Raw genomic sequence first — 22,724 nt, 5'->3', positions numbered from 1 at the left:
GCTGGATATGGTATACTTGTGATCCCAGCAATGAAAAGAAGCCTAAAGGTTGTCACTCAGGGTGAGCCTGGGTAGCAGGATTAAGACCCCATCTCAAAAATAACCAGTGAAAAACAGAGCTGGAAGTGTAGCTCAAGTGGTAGAATGTTGGCCTAGCAGGTATGAGTTCAAACCCCAGATTGCCTATAAACAAACAAGTATCTACACACACCTACATATAAAATCCATACAAATATATGTATTTTGTGGCCAGAAAAGGTGTATAGATTGTGAATGTTCACAATTTTGTTTTATAATTATAATAATTGCAAGAAGCACTTGAGCTACGTCCTTGGTCCAGCCACACTCTGCATCTGTACTTGTCTGGTTGCTCTTTCCCATCTTTCTTGTGAGGCCTGTGGCTCCCTCCTCCTGCTGCATCTCCTGGGTAGAGGAGGGCCCTGCTGCAAGTGTTTGCCACACACTCCACCATCACTCCATACTTTGAGCATCATAATGGCCAAATCACCCTCAGAAGAAAGCAAGCTAGTAAAACACCGTGGCTCCGTCATCTGGTCCCGTGCCCCTGGCAGCACTCATTCCTTATGAACACCGAAAGTCACTGGCTCTGGGGAGCTATGGAGTGGAGGAGGGCATGGGCAAAGAGCAGAGTTTTCAGTGCTGGAATCAAAAGTCCAAACTTCTGGAGGACAAAGAACCAACACATTTAAACCCAGTCTTGCTCTGGATGCAAATGTGGCCCCGATTTGGCTCTGGAGGATACCCCAGTGGAACCTCACTCACCCGGGCCCCACAGTGGGCTGCAATCTCCTCAAAGGGTGCCTTCTGGAATTTCTCCACCACCTGTCGCCGCCGTTCTCGCTCCTGCTCCTCCACGGCTACACTGTCCACTGAGACAACAGAGCTGGGTTAGGGCTCAGGTCCTCCCCTCCCTGCTGGTGAGGAAGGGGCGGGGCTGGATGAGATGGAAGTGGGTGGACTTTTAGGAGGACTCTATCTTCTGATGAGGAAGAGGGCTCTAGGGGCTGGATCTTTTCCTGCCTCTGCCTGAGATTCAGCCCTTTTCCTTGTTAACCACTGAGAACTAGTTAAGTGGACCTGTGGGCTGGACTTTGAAGGTCCCAAGAAGCTGCACTGCCATGAGGACTCTTAAACATAGTGGGCCTTTTTAGTACTCTGAGAGTAATTTCAAAAGGGCGGCGAGAGTCAGCACAGACCCGCTCCCTAGAACTGAGCCGTCTGAGGCCACTTAAGGCTTTGCACATGTCAGTGCAACCAAAATGAGTTAATGCCAGAAAAGAAAAAGGGGGGTAGGGAGGAGAATAGATGGTCCCTGTGCCCAGTTTAGGAAGTAGGCAGAGAGGACTATTCATTACCAAAAGAGCAAAAGGTTTAAGGAGCCAGAAAGGGCTTAATGTTTCAGCAGTCAGAAAAATTCCCTTAATGGGAATACATCATGGCTGAACCATGTTGAAAAGTGAAGTCACACTGCAGTTTACAGTCAATTGCCCTTATTCTATAAATGCTAACAGGACTTGTTCTTACTCTTTCATTGATTAACTTGTTCTTTTGTATCACACTCAAAAAATTATTTATATAAAATCACTGGCTTGCTTGATAGAGGTTCACGGGGCAACAGTATTGTCCCCCATCAAGAGGGAAGATTTGGTGGCTGTGATGAGTTTGTAGGAAGCCACAGCCTCTGCTTCTGAGTCAATGGTAAATCTCATGAGGGAGCGGCCCTGCCCTCCCCGCTACCCAGAGTATTCTGGGGCCCATGTCTTACCGATGGCCTTCTTCAGGGTCTCATATGTGATCTCCTCAGCAGGCACTCGCTGAAGGAGGGGACAGAAATGCTCAGAAAGGCGGAGGAAAGAAAGAGGCAGCCCTAGCTTCTTTAGCAGGACCTTTGCACCCCATTCTTGCTGGAGTTTCTGGAAGCTCCCTAAGCAGGTACTAAGAGCAAATGAAGTGCCAATATGGAAGCTGACTCCCCATCAGACTCTCTAAGAAGTGAGTTCTAGCCTGTAGTCTGGGTGTGAAAGTTTATGGGGCTGTATCTACTTTTTGGATTTGTTTGGCATTCAGGAGGCACTTGTTGGAATGGAAGGGACCCACACGTAGATGTGGAATAAAGACATTCAGCCAGTATTGTCACATGCAGGATTCTATGTGGGCCACTCAGCTGAAATAGAAAATAGAAAATTTTGCTAGCATAGGAAGTACATGTAAGTTGTTTTGTCTGGAGTCATTCTGTGTACATCTCTCTATCTGGTGATGGTTTGCTCTGAGGATTTGCCCTGTGAATATCAATCCATCCATGTCCAACCCATGTCAGGTATGTGAAGCTCATGGGGAGAGAAATGTATGGAGGAAATGGACCGTGAGCCAGGCATCCAAGAACAAGCAGTTCACAGGTGTATGACCTTCTATACTAGTGAACACATGGAGACATCTGAGTGTAGCCTGGGGAGACTGACAACGTCCCACCAGAGATGGAAGGCAAGGCACTCTGGGGTGGGTGGGGATGGGAGAAAGTGACAGCAGTGCCATCCTAGATTATAACTGGCCCTGAATGCCAGATATCAGGATAGGGATTTGATCACATCATCCTGGATTCACCATCCACAGTGATGGCATAGAGGAGTCTGGCCTGGGACATGTTGAGCTGAAGGTGGGAAGCAGGGAAGCATGGCAGAAAGGTATGGGCGGAGACCTTCACTCCTGCATCAGCTACCAGGCCTTCCCTGGGCTACATGGCCTCTTTTTTTTTTGTCAGTCATGGAGGCTGAACTCTGGGCCTGGGCGCTGTCCCTCAGCTCTTCAGCTCAAGGGTAGTGCCCTACCACTTGAGACACAGTGCCACTCCCAGCTTTTTTCTGCTTATGTGGTGCTGAGGAACTGAACTCAGGGCCTCATGTATGCGAGGCAAGCACTCTACCACTGAGCCAACTTCCCAGCCCTACACTGCCTCTTAAACAGGAACACCCATATGGGTGGCCCAGAAGGCCATGAGTACATAGATGGCTTGGCTATTATGACAGTTTCACTTACCGATTCCTAACACAGAAGTCAACACTAGCAGAAGACAGCAACCAATGAACCATGAGGTCTCACACACTGGAGGTTCCCAGTCTTTTATAGGCAGGAGGGCCAGCGGTACCCCTCATTCCCTCTCCCCAACTTGCTCAGTCCAATGAGCCAACGTCAGAGCTTCCTGCCTTCCAGGGGAAGGTTCCAGATAAAGCTCTGAAAGTCCTGACACCATGATCTGCCCCAATGAAGGAAGTGGTCCAAGGCCTGCACCACTTGGGAGGGAGGCTTGATGCTGACCCCTAATGACCTCTCCATCTTGAATCTTATTTGGGGGAGCCTTGGTGTTGAAGCTGTTCTCCATGGCAACACCAGTGCTAATGGGTGCAGGAACTCAGGAAAGCCTGGCTCCCTATGCTGGAGGACAAGAGTCTCCTTGTCCTACTCTCCCAGGTGGGCGTCCTTATTTCTTGCAAGGCAGTTTCCCCTGGCACCTCTGTGGATTCCCGAACTTGGGCAGTCAGGGATCCTTTCTGCTCCTCTCTGCCACTCCATTTCAATATTTACTTTGAGATTCCTATTCTCATGGCCACCTCTGCTTTGTCTGCTGAGGGAGAAGATACGAGGGCACAGCAAGGGGGCTATCATGTTAATTTGAACAGAAATTCAATATTCGTCCTGTCCTTCAAGACAGGTTAGAAGGAAGAGAGCTCATGAAGACACTGCTGTCCTTTTCTCTTAGAAAAGAAATCTTGGGTGTCAGAGGGAGGGGTGAAAGGCGCAACACAGAACTTTTAGGGCAGTGAGAATACTACACATGATCTGGTAATGAAGGATACGTGTCTAGTACGATGGACTGTATAATAACAAGTGCAAATCCCAGTATAAACTATGGACTGGTATGATAATGATGTGTTCACTGTAACGAATGCCCTGCTCTAGTGTGGACATTGAGAATGGGGTCTATGCGTATCGGGTAGGGATGTACATGGAAATCTCTGCATCTTCTTCTCAACTTTGTTGTGAATTTAAAAACTTCAAAAAATTTCTCTCTCTCTCTCTGTATGTGATTTTATGACATTATCATGAAAGGGGGGCAGTAAGAATCTTTCCAGATAGAATTATTAATGATGTCTACATGTAATGAAAGTAAGAAAATGGATTTTCCTGAGAAACTAATATCCACATAATTTTCAATGTGCATCAAGAGCTCCACCAGGCAGAGCGCTGATGGCTCATGCCTGTAATCCTAGCTACTTGGTAGGTTGAATAAAGGAAAATCATGATTTGAGGCAAACTTGAATAGAAAAGTTCACAAGACCCTTTCTCAAGCCTTAACCGAGAATTGGTAGCACATGCCTGTCATCCTAGCTTCACAGGAAGTTAAGAATGGGAGGATTCTGGTTGCAGGATTGCCTGCACATAAATTTGTGAGACTCTGTCTGAACAGTAGAAGCTGGGCAGGGTAGTAGACACCTGTCATCTAGCTAAAGAAGTCTAAAATAGTTGGGTTGTGGGTCCAGGTACTCACATGGAAAGGAGACGAGAGTGTATCTCAAAAATAACCTGTGCAGAGAAGGGCTGGAGGCATGGCCGAAAAGGAGAGCACCAGCTTCGCAAGTACAAGGCCTTGTGTTCAAATCCATTCAACTGCCCCCCAAAAAACACTTACCTCTTCCTTTTCTGGACTATTCCTTGATTCCACCTCCACCTGCAGAGAAATGGTCTCTCCAATGCTCTTCCTCTTGGACAAGCGATCCTCATCTGGAAAAGAAGAGGTCGTTAGCTGCTAGTGTCAGCCCTTGAAAAAGCCAGGATCGAGTCCCAGGCTCCAGGATCAAGTCCCTTGGCCTTGGCTTGGTCCACAGTCTTCAATGGCTTGGTCCATGGTTAGACTAGACCTGGAGCTTTCTGTGGGCCCTCTGTGTTATCTTAGGGTGGTCAGTTTGCTCCTTTGGATTAAGGTTCTACAACCATTATTGCAAACAAAGAAGTTGCTGGTGACCAGAAAGCTTATCCCAACTTGCATAAGCATCATCTGCGAACAGCCACCAGTACTTTCCTAAGTGTGGCATTTACAAAGTGCTTTTGCCTTCCTTATTTCATGGGCCTCCCATATTAATCCTCTAACAGTCAAGGTAACTGAAATTCAGAGATGTCTACCAAACTGCCTAAGATTTTTCAGGCAGTAAGTCTCACAGAGGTCCCTAACTAGGAGTTTGGTTTTGTAGCCCCCATATATGGTTCTTCTGGCACAATGGACCACCCTGTCCACAGGCCAGGCTGTCTCCTGGGGCAGTTACTTTCTAGGCTCTTGCACTGAGGAGAGGCCGAGATCTCACCGTAAATACGGCTGTGTCTGTCAGCTCTAAAGTGCCACAGTGAGTAATCAGGAGGCCTGTGGTCCTTTATTGGTCAGTAAAAGGCAGAGGCAGGTGTGACAGCCTTGCCCAGAGCTCATACCTGTCAGCTGCGGGATGTAGGGCAGGCAGAGCCTGTCTGAATTGTAGCCACTGCCCCCCAGGACTTCACTGATCTTGCTCTGGCGGAAGAGGAAATCGATGACCACGCCATCTAGATTCTGAGACAGCCTGGATGACAAAGGAGAGGAGAGTTGTGGGCAGCTGATGACTTTTCTTATTAGGAAAGCAACATCTTCATGCACAAAATAACAGAGAAACCAAAGGAAAAGAAATTCCCCCAATTCCAGAGATAATCGCTATATTTATGCAGAATCTTGGGGTCATATATATTTATGCTCATGTACAAATATCCCCTTCCCAAGCCCTGTTCTATGACTGGTATTTTCTACTTTTTGGGGGGGTCGGTTGTAGAGTTTGAATTCTGGGCCTGGGTGCTGTCCCTCAGCTCTTCAGCTCAAGGTGAGCGGAAGTGAGCTACAGCGCCACTTCCAGTTTTCTGGTGGTTAGTTGGAGATAAGAGTCTCACAGACTTTCCTGCCTGGGCTGGCTTTAAACTGTGATCCTCAGATATCAGCTTCCTGAGTAGCTAGGATTACCAGTGTGAGTCACCAGCGCCCAGCTTATCCACTTATTATATAATGAATATTTGGCATTTAAATATGTGGAATCATTGCTAATATTATTTGCCAGTTATTTATTATATGAATGGACCATAATTTAGAAAGTTAAGCTCTACTTTGGACACCTTGATTTTTCTACATATCTTTTCCTTGAGGTCCTTGGATGTTGAAGCAATTCTGAGAATGTCAGCAGGACACTGTCAGGAGCAGCTCCTCCAGGACACATTTTCCATCCATTTCCCATGGGTTTGGCCAAGCTCCCAGAGGTGGAATCACAACATTTGCAGCATAACCCTCCAGCCTGGCTTACAGGGGTCTGCTCGTGGGGTGAGTTATAGTAATGGGCTGGAGTCCAACTCTGCTAAAGACTTTAGGGCCATTGACGATATATATATATTTTTTTTTGCCCTGGATCCTCACAAGGGTCTATGCTTCTTGCTGGGCGGTCCCTCCTGGCCTCATACTACCTGACCTCCTCCTCAGCTGTCTTGGAATAAATTCCCCAGCAGAGCCCAGGTGCTCACCTACCTGGGTCTCTCTACAAACACATCCTCAGGGAGCATGTATGGAGCCTCTTTCTTTCTGGTCTCGATCACCTGGAGTTTGAGAGAAATCAAATAGTGAGAGCTGGGTCCATCAGGATGAGGAAAGCCAGAACAGCTACCCAAAGAGCTGTCGCCCCAGTATCAGTGTTTCGTCCCTCCCACAGCCTCACTGGAGAGCGCACTACAGCCAGGCTTCTCCAGTGAGAAGCAGCTCCCCTGCCCCGCTCAGAGCAGTCTGGGAAGCCCAAGCTGCCCGTGCCACCACTATGGCACATATACATAGAGTGCCCTCCAACAAACATTTCACTCCTAAGAAACTATGGAAACACCCGAGGGACAGTGACACATTGAGATTTCCTCAGCATCTCTGCAAGTTTTTGGAGAGAAAAGTAAAAGTTACGAAGGTGGGGTGAAGTGGGGAAATGTTGGCCTGTAGGGTACACAGGTGTGCTGTGTACAACAATACAACCAGTTTCTGACAGCATATCTGGGCATTGCCCTTGCATTCTATTAGCTCAGAGGCTAAGGTCAGTCCACATTCTTGGTGTAATTCCTGACATGGTAACAGAGCACCCTCTCCACTATTTTCCCAGCCAGCCTAGGTCTGCTGAGGTCTTTCTTTTGGTTTATTTCATCTTGCTAGTATAATTTAATTGTAGACATCAGATCATTCCACCTATAAATACTTAAGGTTTTTTTTAATGTGCTGGGACCTGGGACTTGAACTCAGGACCTGGGCCTGGGCACTGTCCCTGAGTTGCTTTTGCTCAAGGCTTGCACTCTACCACTTGAGCCACAATACTACTTCTGGCTTTTTCTGTTTATATGATTCTGAGAAATCGAACCCAGAGCTTCATGCATGCTAGGCAAGCACACTACCACTAAGCCACATTCCCAGAACCTCCTCCCTTTTTTTGGTACTAATTTGGAAATAAGAATTTCATAGACTTCCATGTCTGGGCTGGCTTTGAACTGTGATCCTCAGATCTCAGCCTCCTAAGTAGTTAGCATTACAGGCATGAATAGCTAGTACCCAACTACTTCAGCATGTTTTATTTATGCAACGCTATGAGCATTGGACAGTAGACTGGGTTAAAAATCACATCATGTATGTTTTGTGTTTTGTTTTTGGTGCCAGTACTAAGGCTTGAACTCAGGACCCCCTGCTCTTACTTTTTTCTTCTTCTCAAGACTGGTGCTCTATCACTTGAGCCACATCTCTATTTTTCAGAGTCTGACATTTTAATTGGCTATATAACCAGTGTAGTGGTGATTAGGGAGGTGTCCATGTTGTGGCTTATTTTTTTGTTTCACTTTTCAAACTGATATATGGAGGGTGTACCAACAGAGCTGGGATTTGTTTTAAAACATTTCAGCAAAGGAAAAAGCTGCAACAGATGCAAAAAATCTTCCTAAGTATCTTCATTAGCCATCTGCACAATGGCTAATGGATGTTTACTGGTCTGCTCGTGTTTTTGTGGCATTTGAGAGCTTTTGTGGCAAAAACTCTTCTTGTGTTTTTTGTTGGTCATGGTGCTTGAAATCAGGGTCCAGGGCACTGTCCACTGAGCATTTTTGCTCAAGGTTAGTTAGCTCTATCACTTTGAGCTACAGATCCATTTCTGTTTTTCCTGGTGGTTAATTGGAGAGAAGAGTCTCACAGACTTTCCTATCCAACGCTGGCTTTGAACCCCAATCCTCAGATCTCAGCCTCCTGAGTAGCAAGGATTACAGGCACAAGTGCCTAGCTTGTTTTGATTTTTTGAGATAGGGTCTCACTATGTTGCTAGAGTGGCTTCAAACTTACAACTCGCTGCTTCAGTCTCCTAAGTAGCTGAGATGACAAGTATGTATTACCATGCCTAGCCAACATTTATTAAGTGTCTGTAGTCTACATGACCTGAGGCTTGTATACTGTGTGCTTCTTTGAGTGGGAGAAGACACGGGGCAGGCAGCAGGTACCAGGTATTCCCCGGGCCTGGCCCTACCTTGCTCTGTCATACCTGACAGGAGGAAATGTAGTTTCTGTCATTATTTCCTACCTCAATCCTGTCTTCAATGTCTAAGTATAGTACTGTCACAATTAGGAAAAGAGGAACCCAGAGCCTCAAATCGAGGGCCTGAGCTCTCAGGATCCTGAGCTCCCCAGGATACCGACCTCGTGGATGTGCTGGCAGAAGGCAGGCACCGTCGTGAGCTGGCTGATGAGGTTCAGGTAGGCTGCACCCAGGGCATAGAGGGCACAGCGGTTGTATGTAGGCAAATTCTCTTCATTGACCTGGGCCACGTCCTGTGCCAACACAGAAGGGCTTCTAAAAACTTTAACCACCAAACTACTCAAAAGTTCCCACTGCTCACCCAGACTCTCCCTGATCTTCTGTAGAGATGGCTAATGTTTTCTAGACTCTCTTTCTCAGCCTTCGCCCTAGGACTTCCTAGGAGACAAAATTCCTCAGATGAAGAAGGCAATGGTCCCCAGAACAATTCATGAGCAGGAGGCCCTTCAATGAGCATAGAAGCATGACTCCACTTCTACCCAGGAAGACCTTAGAGGACTCAGGCCTATCACCTTAGCACCACAGTGGCTGCCTATGAATCCCAAGAGGCTAGTTAAATGCATAGGACATTCTCTGTCTAGTTCCGGGACTTGAACTCAAGGCCTGGGCGCTGTCCCTGAGCCTCCTTGTGCTCAAGGTAGCGCTCTACCACTTGAGCCACAGTGCCACTTCTGGCCTTTTCTGAGTAGTTTATTGGAAATATGAGTCTCATGGACTTTTCTGTGCAGGCTAGCTTCTAACCATGATCCTTAGATCTCAGCCTCCTGAGTAGCTAGGATTACAGGCATGAGCTACCAGCACACAGCTGGGAATATGTATTTTTTTTTTAATCACATGCTCAAGGCAATTCCAAAGAACAGTTAAGTTTAAAAACCAGAGAATCCTTAGACAAAGAAGTCTGTTCTGAGATCGGTCAGGGCCCTTGCACCCTTTTAGGAATCCTTTCAGTCTCTCTTTGACCCTATAAGGACCTTGAAATCCTAGGATGGTCCTATTGCCTAACTCGAAGGTAAGCCATGGCCATGAATGCTATGATTGACATTAGTCAATCTCTGTGGTACACTAATCAATCTCTTGGACTAATTATTCAATCTCTGGGGTTTCCCAGAAAGACTACTTTGGGGTCTTCATAGAGGGATAGCCAAGAGTACCATATTCTTGGACTCTAAACCAATGGTCAAGCAATTCATACTCAGTATTGGTATCAGGGCTTAGCTCACCAGCCCTCTCTCCTTGCTCCTAACCCATATGTCCTTGTCCACATCCAGCCCCACCTGCACAGCCAGCACCAGGCGGATGAGGTCCACTACCACCTCCTCATTGGCCAGCTCGATGCTGATGAGTGCCAGCAGGCCGTAGAGTGCCTCATAGTGCTTCTGTATGTTCGTGTCCTCCTTACAGCTCAGGTAGATGTGCCTGTAGAGCTGCTGTGAGTGCTGGGGACAGGAGTGGGGGCAGAAGACAGCCATAGTGAGTAGGGTGGGGTCAGGAGAATGAATACAAAGACTGATCTGAAGGGGGTTAGGATGGCAGTGAGTACTCACCTCAGAGATGCCAGCCATGGATGTGAATCCATATGGAAACACATGTTTAGGGATAAAGGGCCCCAGTGATACTGGCTACCAAGCTTCTGCCTGAACTGTGTTGGGAGCAGAACATGGTTGATGGCTCTGGACTGGCCCTCAAGGTTCATTCCTGGCTCTGGTCTTGGCAGTGAGTATCACCCCTCTGGAAGGTGAAGCTGGCTAACCTCACCAGGCAGTTACAGAGGGAAGGGACAGACTCTGGGGGCAGTGACGGTCAGCTGTGACTTAGAAGCTAGAAGGTGAGGGCCACAGGCAGGCCTGGCCCTCCTGGGGATCACTGTATCGAGGTCACTCTTGTTTACCTTCTTCATGAAGACTGTGTCCTGTCGGGAACATTTGTCCACTTTCAGCTTCAGGACTGAGATGTCACTGAGAGTACTGGAGGGGGATAGAAGGAGACGCCCCGCCCCACCCCCCAGCCCTTGTGTGAGGCAGCCTGAGTTTACATGGTGTCACTAGGCTTTATCTTCAATGTTATAACTTGACATCAAAGCCTCCTAGTACTCCCTGGGTCTGGTTCTTAGATCAATCTCCATTTTCTCCCAAATTGCCAAGTTCCTATTTAACAGTTGACCCTGGTTATTTCTTCTCCTTAGACCCTCTACCCCCAATCCTCTCTGTCTCTACTCACTAACTGTCCTTTTCTTCTCCTATCTGAAAACTTCATTTAGCTTTTCCTTCTTTAAATCTCTAATACACTCTTCTCCTCCAGACACAAGTGCCCTTTGGTTCCTCTTCCCCTGGGAGGATCCCGAAGTGAACTCCATGGTCCACACCCTGGTGGGTCTTATTTAATCTGAACTGTTTCCTTCCAACTGGGTGTGAGGCTAGAGGCCAAGAAGACAGGCCCCACCGAGAGTCATCTGGCCTGTCACATATCTATTAAAGGAGAGACTCCAAGTTCACCTGATGGTAGAGAACTTGTGGCGGTTGCCATGACGATCAATGAAACTGATGAGAATCTCTAGAACGAAGAGACGGATTTCTGCATCCTCCATGAGGGCAGTGGAGAGAAGGCGGTCAAGGAAGTTGCTAGGCAGGGCTGACATCATGTTATTGCATTGGAAGCCTGTGGAGACCTGCATTTAGGAACATTGGGTGCATTTAGGAACAATGTCTCCTTTGTGTTCAGTGAAGAAATGGAGAAGCAATCAGAGGAAGTTGGTATAAGACTATCTATCCTTCCTAGATTACAACCCAGGTTCTTCTCCCTACTTCCCTCTCAGGCCCTAGATGTCAACCACTTTTGCCAACAACTTCAACAGTCACCTAGACACCTACGCAATGAATTCTGTAGACATGTAAACAAGGTGCAGGGACATCAGGCATCAAAAGCATCAAGGAGTGAGCATTAATTAGAAAGAAAAGAGCCAGGAGATTTCTGGACCTAAGGCACAATTGATGAACACCCACCAAATGCTTCATTAAGAGTAAGACAGTCACAAAAGAAGTCACCAGTCAAACCAATTACTAAATGGGCAAGGGAACTAAAGAGGGACTTCTCAAATGAAGAAATAAAAATGGCAAAGAAACACATGAGGAAATGTTCATCATCCCTGGTGGTGAAGGAAAGCAAATAAAGACAACCCTGAGATACCACCTTACCCCAGTCAGAATGTCCCACATCCACAAATCAGACAACGACAAATGCTGGAGGGGATGTGGAGAATGAGGAACGCTATTACACTGCTGGTGGGAATGTACACTCATACAACCACTTTGGAAAGCAGTCTGGAGGGTCCTTAGAAAGCTAAAGATTGACCTCCCTTACGACCCAGTCATACCACTTCTAGGCATCTACCCTGAACAACAGGAACCAATATACAAGGACACGTGCACCTCCATGTTTATTGCAGCACTGTTCGCAATAGCTAGGATATGGAAACAACCTAGATGCCCCACCACAGATGAATGGATCCAAAAATTGTGGTATCTATACACAATGGAATATTATGCAGCCATTAGAAATGACAAAATAATGGCATTTGCAGGGAAATGGATGGAGCTAGAAGGAATCATGTTGAGCGAGGTAAGCCAAGAACGAAGAGGCAAACAGTACACGGTCTCCCTGATAAGTGGATGATGAATCCAAAATGTTAGGTGATATGACAAAACTAACAGGACTTAAGAAACAAAGAACTCCCACTCATCTGGTTGAACCACTACCAAATATCCCCATGCTGCTGATCACATATATGGTATATAACATGTGAGCACCGTTATATATTGCAGACTGTGATAGACAATTTGCTCCAGGAAAGTTAGAATGAACTTGTGACTTTAAATGAGCATCATTATTCCACAATACTGTGAATTTCCGGAAATTAAGTAATCACTTAATCACAATAAAAAAAAAAAAAAAGAACCTTGGGGAAGGGAGGGAGGGAGGGGATGGTAGGGGGAAAACAATGGAGGGGGTAACAATGTTCAAGAGGAAGTGTACTCATTACCTCACTCATGTAACTGTAACCCTCTGTATAGTATCTTTACAATAAAAAAATTAAAAAAAAAAAAAGAAGTCACCAGTCACTTCCACAAGTCACTGTGGAAGAACCTGCTCTAAAGAATCAGAGCACACATGGCCATAAGCAGAGCCCACACTGACCACCTCTGGCTACAACGCCTCTGGTATGGTGACAATGGGGTCTTCTGACTTTTCACATGGCATAGAAACATCATATATGATTTCAAATATCCACTAGTAGTAAGCTGTATTTGCTAAATTATTTAGGCTCATATTGCAGAATAATGCCTTTGATGATTGGGAAAGCTTCCCAAAGAGCTGGGCTATAGTTTGGAGGCCAGTCTCCAGCCTGGACTACATCTTGAGCCCATCTCGAAGAGCAAGAAAACCAAAGTAACAATGGCAATAACAATATCCCACTCCCTGAACGCCTCCACAAATCAAGCTTGGCATAAGAGCACCAGTAGTGAACGTCAGTGTTCACAGAAGAGAGATACACATAGCTGTGCCCCAAACTGTCACCAGAGTTTGACAACTGGCTACAAATGAATGAGGGAAAATTTAGCAAATATAAAGACTGAGGAGAAAAGTAGATGTCTAGATGAGATGAACTGGAACAAAAGGGCTTTATAAAAATTGAGTGACAGGGAGAAGAGATATAGCTCAGTTCAGTAGTAGAGCACTTGGCCTAGCATGTGTGAAGGCCTAGGTCCAATTCCTAGCACTACCAACCAAACCAAAGAAGCAAACAAAACACCAACAGTCAGTGAGGTGGCATCGATCACTCATGCCTGTATTCCTAGATACTCAGGAGGCTGAGTATCATGGTTCAAAGCCAGCTGTGGCAGGAAAGTCCCTGAAATTCTTACCTCCAATTAACCAGCAAAGAGTCAGAAGTGGAGCAGTGGCTCAAGTGGTAGGTAGAGCATCAGCCTTGAGTGAAAAAGCTAAGGGACCGTGCCCAGACCCTGAGTTCAGTCTCCAAACTGGCCCAAAAACAAAATAAAAAGCAACACAAAAAACCAAACAGCCATAGTGACATAAAAGATACAGACTAGAGAAAAGAAAGGGAAGGCACTGGTGGAAGTGAGGGTCTGTCCAGGCTGGCATGGGGGAACAGGGATGAGATGGAGTCAGGAGAAAAGGGGTCCTTTCACTTTTGTTCTGAGAAGTCTGAAATCTGGATATTCAGGCATTAGAAATAGACCTACCCTAAAAATAGGGGATCAGAATTTCTAGAAAATTCTTCTTGTGGTTTTGTTAATGATAGTTGGGAAGAGATGGAAACAAGAGTGACTATGAGAATAATCTAGTTGTAAGATGTCCAGAGCTTACACTAGGGCTGGGCATTAAGAATAGCTGGGGAGCTGGTAACACAGATTGCATCTCCTTCCTCTGACTAGCCAGCCACTCACAATCTCTAGGAAACCTATATATTTTAACCAGCTTCTCCTGGGAGTGGTGTTTGAGAACAATGGATCTAGACCCCAGTGATGGCTGTAGAGGTACAGAGAAGAGGCATTGAACACCACATGAAGGCCAGGAGCCGGTGGCTCATGCCTGTAATCCTAGCTACGCAGGAGGCTGAGATCTGAGGACCATGGTTCAAAGCCAGCCTGGGCAGGAAAAGTCCGTGAGACTCGTATCTCCAATAAACTACCAGAAAACTGGAAGTGGTGCTATGGCTCAAATAGTAGAGCACCCGCCTGAGCTAAAGAGCTGAGGGACAGCGCCCAGGCCCTGAGTTCAAGCCCCATAACTGACAAAAAAAAAAAAAAAGAAAAGAAAAGAAAAGAAAACACACAAGAAGGGAGTGACAACTGGCAGATGAGATGGGCACAGTGCCAAAAGGGTAGCAAGAAACAGAGGGAGCTAGGACCCAGGGAGGGAGTGCTGCGAGGGGAAAAGGCTGGAACCAACAGCTTCCATCCTAAGACACACAAGTTTGCGTGATAGGGCTACTGTTAGCCAATAAGGAAGCTTTGTGGGAATCAGAAACATCAGCTGCCTACCCTGCTCTGGATGACCCAGTTGTGTCGGTGCCCAAGCTGGCTAGCAAGTGAAGCACAGGCTAGATTTCAGCCCTTCACTTGCCTTTTTGGCTGGGCATATTTGCCATATGAAGCCTGCATAACTGGATGAGGGGGGCTTCTCCTGGTCCCCTGGAAGGAGTTGTGTCCCGCGGAGGCAGAACAGGAATGGGAACAGGAGAGGCTCACCTGCAGGAGGGACTTCAGCAGCATAATCTGAGTCAGCCGGTTCCGATTCTCCCTGTAGATCAGAGACATGCACACAAACCAGGAAAGCCATGAGGCCAAGACTCCACACCGGCCTACTCAGTTCTTCCCACCAGGCCTATCTCATTGGGTTTCCCAAGACAGTGACTTCCAGGCCCAGTGGGAGTGAAAGGGCAGCATGAGAAACTATTGAGGGATCCAAGGACACTACTAATGTCCACGAAGGATTTGGGAGGAAAAAGTGAAGAAGTCAAGAAGAGAAGAACCAGAAACACAGCAAGGGAAAAGTGGGATGGGTTTAGGTTGGGGGGAGGGCACTCACCCTGTCCTTCCAGTCTCTATGGGGTGATGTAGGGAAGGCAGCGGGACCTTGCTCATGATGAAGAGGATCACTTCAGAGCGCTGATAAGTGGGCAAGGTGCTGGCAAAAGAGCCTGCGGGGAAAGGATGACTGAGATCATTGGTTAGGTGAGGGACCTCCAAGCTCAATCTGTCTCTCTAGGAAGGAGACAGAGGGTTCCAGAGGGTCTTTCCACTTTGGTTCCTTCACTTGTCACCGAGGCTGTGGGTAGGATCTGGACATCATGTGGATGAAGTGTGCACCATAGACAGACTCTGTCTTCCCCAATGTCCTTGGTAACAGGTATATGTTTGACAATCCTAGAGTTGCTCTCCCCACCCCTGTCCTTCTACTGGGTCTCATCCCAGATCTCTCTGCTCCTGCCCATACATAGTCTTTACTCAGGACCTGGGCCCTTGGTTCTTCCAGACCAAGCCCCCAGGCCCTTCTCCAAATCTCACCTAGGGCTCCACCCTCTTCAAGACCACCCTCCCCCCACCAAGTCCCTCTCCAAACCTACCCAGGATTCCACCCCCTCCAAGACCACAGTCCCTAGGCCCCTCTCCAAACCCACCCAGGACACCACTCTCCTAGTCCACCCCCTGACCCTTCTCCAAGCCCACTCGGGGCTCCACCCTCTCCCAGTCCCTGCCCACGGCCCCGCCTTCCTCCCCACCAATGGTCTTGATGACAGCCTCCTGGAACATGCGCTCCTCATGCTCCTTGATGATCTTGGTTCCCAGGCTCATGGCGCCATCGTAGCTCCCAGTCAACGCGTAGTCGATGCTGAGCCGCAGCTGCCTCAGCAGGGTGTTGAACATCTCCAGCACCGTGGGGCCTGGGGCAGCGGGAGAGCCGCAATCAGGGCGGGCACCCCCTCCTGCTCCCCTGCCCCAGCAGTCCGGTGACTGCCTGCCACCTCCTCAGCCGGCTGCTTCGGAGGATCTCTCGCCCATTTCCTCTCTCGGGTCCCTCGCCTAGTTCATGAAAGAGGGCAGTTCTGCGCCCACTGGGCGCTCAGCCTTTTCTTCGCCGGGGCCCCTTACCAACAGAGCCGGTGGCGGCGATGACCGCAGCTTCGGACAGGACCTCCACGATACCTGCACGCACGGTCGCCGCACTGCGGCTGTTGGCGTCCAGGTGGCTCAGGAGCTGCTGGATAACCAGGTGTGAATGCTGCGGCTGCGGGAAGGAAGACGTGCCGGTCCCCAAACAGCCCCGCGTGCCGGGGCACCTCTGCTGGACCCGGAGGCCAGGGGTAGAGTGATGTCCACGGCCAGTGGGCACTGCAGTGGGCACCCATACCACTGACCCCCACCCCTCCGTGGGCTGAGAGTCAACTCCCAATAAACCCGTGTTTCCACCTTCTTCTTGGTCCCTTTTATTTGGAAGGGGCCAAAAGTCAACTTCAAAATACTGTTTTCTTTTTTATTTCCCCCGGGGCCCCAGGTCTTCCTGGCCAGGGCCTTAAGAGGCCATGTGTTTTTTTTAGTGCGGTGCTGCTCAGTGTGGCCGTGGACCAATGCCGATTCAAGATTTGTTTGATAGTGTTTACACAAGTGAGTTCAGAAATAGAATGATAGGATGTAGTAATTAACAACGCTGCAGCAGCTAGGGGTGTGCTGTCTAAGGGCTCTTGTAGTTGTTGTTGTGTGTTTGTTTGCCAGTCCTGGGGCTTGAACTCAGGGCCTGGGCACTGGCCTCTCTATGCTCAAGGCTAGTGCTCTACCACTTGAGCCACGCATCACTTCTGGTCTTTTCTGTTTATGTGGTACTGAGGGATTGAACCCAGGGCTTCATGCATGCTAGGCAAGCACTCTACCACTAAGCCACATTCCCAGCCCAGCTCTTGTGTTTTGTAAGTTCTTTCTTTTCTTTTGTGCTGGTACCTGAACTCGGGGCCTCACCCTCTTTCCCTTGGCTTTTTTGTTCAAGCCTGCCACTCTAACACTTGAGCCATACCCCCATTTCTGGCATTTTGCTGGCTAATTGGAGAAAAGAGACTAAGTATTTGTCTGCCAGGGCTAGCTCTGAACCTCAATCTTCACATCTCAGCCTTCTGAGTAGCTAAGACTATAGGTGTGAGCCATTGTCACTTGGCCAGTTCTTCATTCTTTTTTTTTTTTTTTTTTTTTTTTGGGTCCGGTTGTGGGGCCTGAACTCTGGGCCTGGGCGCTGTCCCTCAGCTCTTCAGCTCAAGGCTAGCGCTCTACCACTTGAGCCACAGCGCCATTTCCGGCTTTTTTCTTTTTGCTTATGTGGTGCTGAGGAATCGAACCCAGGGCCTTGAGCATGCAAGGCAAGCGCTCTACCGCTGAGCCACCTTCCCAGCCCTTCATTCTTTTTTAAAAATTGTTTTTGATGAAAGTATTAGTCTATGATGTTCTAGAAGCAAAACGAACTGGCCCTTCTTCACACTTAGCTGGAGCAGCTCCAGTTTAGGACCAGTCAGGGACATCTAGCTTCCTACTTTAGAACACTGCTCTCTCTGTTCCCAGAGGTACCCTTAGTGGGGGGGGGCAAACTGGGACCAGGGGAGCCACAATACCTGAATTGAGTACATGATGATTTTAAAGCAACGGATGGCAAACACCTTGGGCTCCCAAAGAGAATGGTTATCCAGATGGCTGTGAGGGAAAAAAACACGGGGATGACTGAGAAACTCAGAGAGCCATTAGGGAGAGGTAAGCTTGGAGGGAGAGTGACACCTCTTAAGAGCACCTTGCAGTTCCCAGGAAGTAAGAGAGGCAGGGCTTTCTGAGTGGGTGAGAGAAGGGAATCATGGAGGATCTCAGGGAAGCCCTAAGCTCCCTCCAAGGCTGGAGGGAGCTGCATCATGGAATGAAGCTGGACATCTTCATTTCATTTGGGTGCCCTCCTCCCAACCTCTCAACTCCAATGCATGTGGCTACTGTGATAACTTCACTGTCATAATGCAAATGTGTAATGGGAACCCTGGCACAAAAAAAGAGGCTCTCTTGATCACAGCACAATAGTTTGACTCCTTTCTTACTACTCCCAAGTCATCAGAAAATGCGGGGACCTGGAGCATTTGAAGGCTGAAGACTGCTGTGAGAGGGACCGCTTAACTCACATGAGAACAGGCTTGATGGCATTCTTGATATTGCCAAAGGCAGCCCGGCCCAGCAGCTCCCGCAGGCACCTCTCAGCCAGCTCTGCTGGGTTCTCCTTTTCCTTCTCTGGTGCTTGGAGGGGTGAGGGAGAACGGCTGTGGAAACAAAGCCACATGGGTGAAGGATGCAGTGCACAGCGGGGAGCCAGTCTGATTCTATGCAGGACAAGCAAGAATTTCACACAGGCTGCACCAGGCAGCATGGAGACATCATGGCTGCCAGAAATTCAACAGGGAGAAAGAAGCCTAGGATGGGGGAAGACTGGGGGAGATGGGATAGAATTCCTTCTCTGAAAATCTTTAAGGCTCGGCTGGCATGCCCCTGTGTGAGGACATTTTGAGCACCGTGGCCAGGTGCAGCATACATCATGAGCATCTCCACACACTGAAGGGTTCAATAGGAGAAAAGATGGGATATACAGAGAGGGAAGAAAGGCTAGGGGGTGAGAGGAAGGAAAGACACAGCCAGGCTCAGGCATGACCCAATGGTACTCAAGTCACTAAGGGTATTCCCAGATCTGGACCAGAACAAGGAGCCCCAGAACTCCCTAACTTGGAACCATAAGAGACCACAGTGGGAAATAGATTGGTGGAGACAATGTGGGCTAACAAACGGCTATTCCAGAAACATCCACCAGAGGGAGAGCTTACTTCCTCTGTCAGTCTGGCAGCAGGGACCCAACTGACGCAATGAGAACCGTGGGTAGAACGCATCTTTATTGGGCATCATGCACAGAGCCAAGTTGGGACACCAACATGAAAATTCCCTCCTTCGGAAGTGGTGCTGTGGCTCAAGCGGTAGAGCGCTCGCCTTGAGCTGAAGAGCGCAGGGACAGTGCCCAGGCCCAGAGTTCAAGCCCCACGACAAACAAAAAAGAAAAAGAAAAAAGAAAAAAAAAAGAAAGAATATTTCCTCCTTCCCATTCCACTGTGGGGAAAGTAGTAGCAGGAAGGAAATGAGTTCCATGACTAACATCTGCAGCTCTTGAATGGCTGTGGCTGGTCAAGCAGTTGTATTTTGAGGCCTAAAATAGTATCAGGAAGTGAGGGAGGAAGGAGGTCTAAAGGGAAAGTCCTCAGTCCTTGAAGTCATGAGAGATAACGTCAACCTCCTCAGCCTGCTGCCTCCCTAGAGACAAGGGTAAGTGACTCTTGGTCCTTTGTGTTTTGATCAGCACGTACTTATTCCCAGGGAGCCTAGCATCATTACTGTCCTTGCTTCCTTAGGGCTACAGTAGCGGGCAGGAGGTCATACCCAATGTCCCCCGGGAGCTAGCTCTGGACTCACTGCAGAAAAATCACAAAGCTATGATCCTTGGCTGTAGCTAGGTTTTACCTTCTAGTCCACATTATATATTTTGTTTTATTTCTTCTTTCTTTCTGTGTGTGTGTGTGTGTGTGTGTGTGTGTGTGTGTGTGTGTGTGTGTGTGTGTGTGTGTGTGTGTGTGTGTGTGTGTGTGCATGTGCGCTCGCATGCACATGCATGCAATTCTGATACTGGGGCTTGACCGCAGGGCCTGGGGCACTGTCCTTGAGCATTATCACTCAAGGACAGTGCTCTACCACTTGAGACACAGCTCCACTTTAAGCATTTTATTGGTTAATTGGAGGTAAGAGTCTTGTACACTTACAGCCTTTCCTGCCCAGGCTGGCTTTAAACCATGATCCTCATATCTCATTCTCCCGAGTAGCTAAGATTGCAGGCATGAACTGCTGGTGCTGATGCCATGTATTTTCTAGTAGCCTGGAGGAGAGGCTAGATATATCCTGGCTAGCTTACCTCTCTGCCTCCTCCACGTGCTGTAGGTTGAAAAGCAGAGATGGGACAATCTTGTCCATGTGCTGTGGGTCCCAGATGTTGGCCTGTAACTCATCATTCACAGTCTTCCTCACCACCCCTTGCAGACCTTTGATGCCTGACATTCGGATTCTGTAAGGCAAGGGTAGAATGGCCTGATGAAGTCCTTATGTCCTGCGAAGTGCAGCTCTGCAGCCTGGCTAGAGAGGGTACAGCCCAGGGGCGAGGGCCACACTCGTCCACCTACTTCTCCTCACAGGTTTGACTTGCTGGTTTGAGTCCTAGCTTGTCTTGGAGACTCTCAGACTGCCTTTACCCTGGTACCACCAGGCTCCAATCTAGTGTGCTGGTTATACCATCCTCAGTACTAAGTTAGATTTACTCCATTATAGGTCTAAGACAGTGCACTCAGGCTGAGTCTACTCAGGGCTTGGAGCTGCAGGCTCTCCAGGCACAAAGGGGTTGAGGCTAGGGATAGACTGGTTAAAAAACCAGAGCAAAATCCAGCAATAGCTCCCTGGGTTCTTTTACTGCCACCCTGTGCTGGCCCACAGGAAGAGTCTTTTTTACCACTCATTTATTTCAGCCTAAAGTTCCTTTATTCTAAAAACATTTCTGATTATAAAGCAATACATGCTCCTTCTAAAAGGTAAAGGGAAGAAAAAAAATGCCCTAACCATTATCACTCATTGTCAGGCACAGTGACTGAGGCCTATAATCCTACTGAAGCTACTTAGAATGCAGAGATTAGGAAGATGAAGATTCAAGGCCAGCCTGAGAAAAAAGTTTACAAGGCCCCATCTCAACCAAGACAAAATTGGGCACAGTGGTTGTGTCTGCTATGTGAGAAGCATAAATAAGAGGATCATGGTTTAGGCTAGCATGGGCATACACATGAGACCCCATTTTAAAAAAGAACTAAAGTAAAAGACTGGGGTGTAGCTCAAGTGGTAGTGCACTGTAAATGCAGGTCAAACCCAGTATTAGATAATCAACAAACATTACCACCATTGGCCTTTTGGCATCTTTCCTTCATATAATATATAACAGAATTGGGAAACTCCTGTATATTTAATGTGTATTGGCTCCCCCCTCCATAACATTGTCATAAGCATTTTTCTATGCGATTAACACTTCATACATATGTTGGATGGTTGTATGATGTTACAATGAGAACTTTCTAAACTAAGTCTATACAGGTCATTTAAGTTGCTAATTTTATATTTTGTATTATAATAATACTGGTGGCTGTGGGAATGAGCGAGCAGGAGGATCAAGGAGACAGAGGGACGGAGGCAGCAGGGAACAGCTAGTGTGACCACCTTTGCTGGTAGGTGTAGATTAGACTGATACTGGTGAGTGTATAAATGCTTATACATCTGAGCAGAGGAATGAATAGCATATGTGTGTGTGTGTGTGTGTGTGTGTGTGTTTGTGTGTGTGTGTGTGTGCATGTGTGTGCTTTGTCTCAAATTAGATTCAAGCAACCTTTAGCTTAGATCTTGTCTTGCTTACTAGTCCAAAAGGTTTTTCCTTCAAAGCCATATGTCAGGACCCATAGCTGCTCAACACCCACCCATCCACAGTCAGTCAACGCCCCTTTCTCTCTAGCAACACAGAGCAGAAGGAAAGCTATGGAAAGAAGAAAGCAGACAGGCCAGCCTAGGCTGGAAGTTCTGTAAGACCCCTTTATACTTTGGCTGTGCGGCAAGCGGGCCCTCATCACCCCCTACTCACTTAGTTTTGATTTCCAAGTCATCATGGCTGGAGTGGCACATTTCACTGAAACGGGACACAAAGAAGTCATAGCTCCGATGGTAAGATGGAGTGTCCTCCTCGATGTTGGCGAACTTCACAAACTGTGGGAAGGAGAAAGAATAGGCAGGACAAGTGATTGCTCCACTCCTTACTTCTGAGGATCCCCAATGCCTGTTGTAGGAAAGAATGCCCCAGGCATCCTGGGATGAGTTCCTGGCTGCCTCCCAGAGCATAGTCCTGAGCTCTGACTTCAAGTTCTGCTCAGCTGCAATGATCACTTTCCCATCTGAAGGGAGCAAAGGAAGGAAGAGAAGGGAAATGAGGAGGTCTCTCTCTTCCATACAGGACTACACAAAACTACATGCTGAAAGGCTGTGGGATTAAAATACTGACATTGAACAAAAGCCAGGGTCAGTGCTTCGAGCCCCACACAGAATGGATTATCTCAGACACAAGAACAAATATGAAATTTGATTTGCAAAATATAATTTTAATTTATTGTTGGAAGTGTGTGGGTAAATGTTTCCAGTTCGCTATTTTCACTGTAGTTGGTCTTGACCAGCAATCCTAATTCTGAATTCCAATGTGCTGCATGTTCAAAATTCTAAAAATCAGGTCCTGCAGAGGTGTGAGTATCCCAAGTTAAATGGGGAGAAACTGCTAGTGTCAAATTCTATAAATTTTCAAAATTTTAAAATGCAGTATCCAAATAACTCTTATTCTTTCTTT

At 47.6% G+C, this 22,724-nt stretch overlaps 1 protein-coding gene across 1 annotated transcript in view; it reads right to left on the bottom strand.

Annotated features, from left to right (window-relative positions):
* Nucleotides 1-22,724, bottom strand: part of Efr3b (EFR3 homolog B) — an 84,550-nt gene that overhangs the window by 5,155 nt on the left and 56,671 nt on the right. The window contains exons 5-21 of the mRNA XM_070025148.1: nucleotides 21,975-22,096; nucleotides 20,220-20,369; nucleotides 18,400-18,534; nucleotides 17,854-17,932; nucleotides 16,352-16,487; nucleotides 15,982-16,143; nucleotides 15,288-15,399; nucleotides 14,948-14,999; nucleotides 11,171-11,343; nucleotides 10,567-10,642; nucleotides 9,953-10,114; nucleotides 8,780-8,911; nucleotides 6,605-6,672; nucleotides 5,497-5,624; nucleotides 4,706-4,797; nucleotides 1,787-1,835; nucleotides 784-890 (exon numbers count right to left, since the gene is read on the bottom strand). Coding sequence (XP_069881249.1) covers nucleotides 784-890; nucleotides 1,787-1,835; nucleotides 4,706-4,797; nucleotides 5,497-5,624; nucleotides 6,605-6,672; nucleotides 8,780-8,911; nucleotides 9,953-10,114; nucleotides 10,567-10,642; nucleotides 11,171-11,343; nucleotides 14,948-14,999; nucleotides 15,288-15,399; nucleotides 15,982-16,143; nucleotides 16,352-16,487; nucleotides 17,854-17,932; nucleotides 18,400-18,534; nucleotides 20,220-20,369; nucleotides 21,975-22,096 — 1,935 coding nt within the window. The remainder of the gene's footprint in view (nucleotides 1-783; nucleotides 891-1,786; nucleotides 1,836-4,705; nucleotides 4,798-5,496; nucleotides 5,625-6,604; nucleotides 6,673-8,779; nucleotides 8,912-9,952; nucleotides 10,115-10,566; nucleotides 10,643-11,170; nucleotides 11,344-14,947; nucleotides 15,000-15,287; nucleotides 15,400-15,981; nucleotides 16,144-16,351; nucleotides 16,488-17,853; nucleotides 17,933-18,399; nucleotides 18,535-20,219; nucleotides 20,370-21,974; nucleotides 22,097-22,724) is intronic.

This window comes from Dipodomys merriami, unplaced genomic scaffold (genome assembly GCF_024711535.1).
Source record: "Dipodomys merriami isolate MVZ:Mamm:240054 unplaced genomic scaffold, mDipMer1.0.p SCAF_17, whole genome shotgun sequence".
Lineage (NCBI taxonomy): Eukaryota > Metazoa > Chordata > Mammalia > Rodentia > Heteromyidae > Dipodomys > Dipodomys merriami.
Note: the sequence above shows the minus strand (reverse complement) of the source record. Positions and strands in the feature narration are given on the sequence as shown.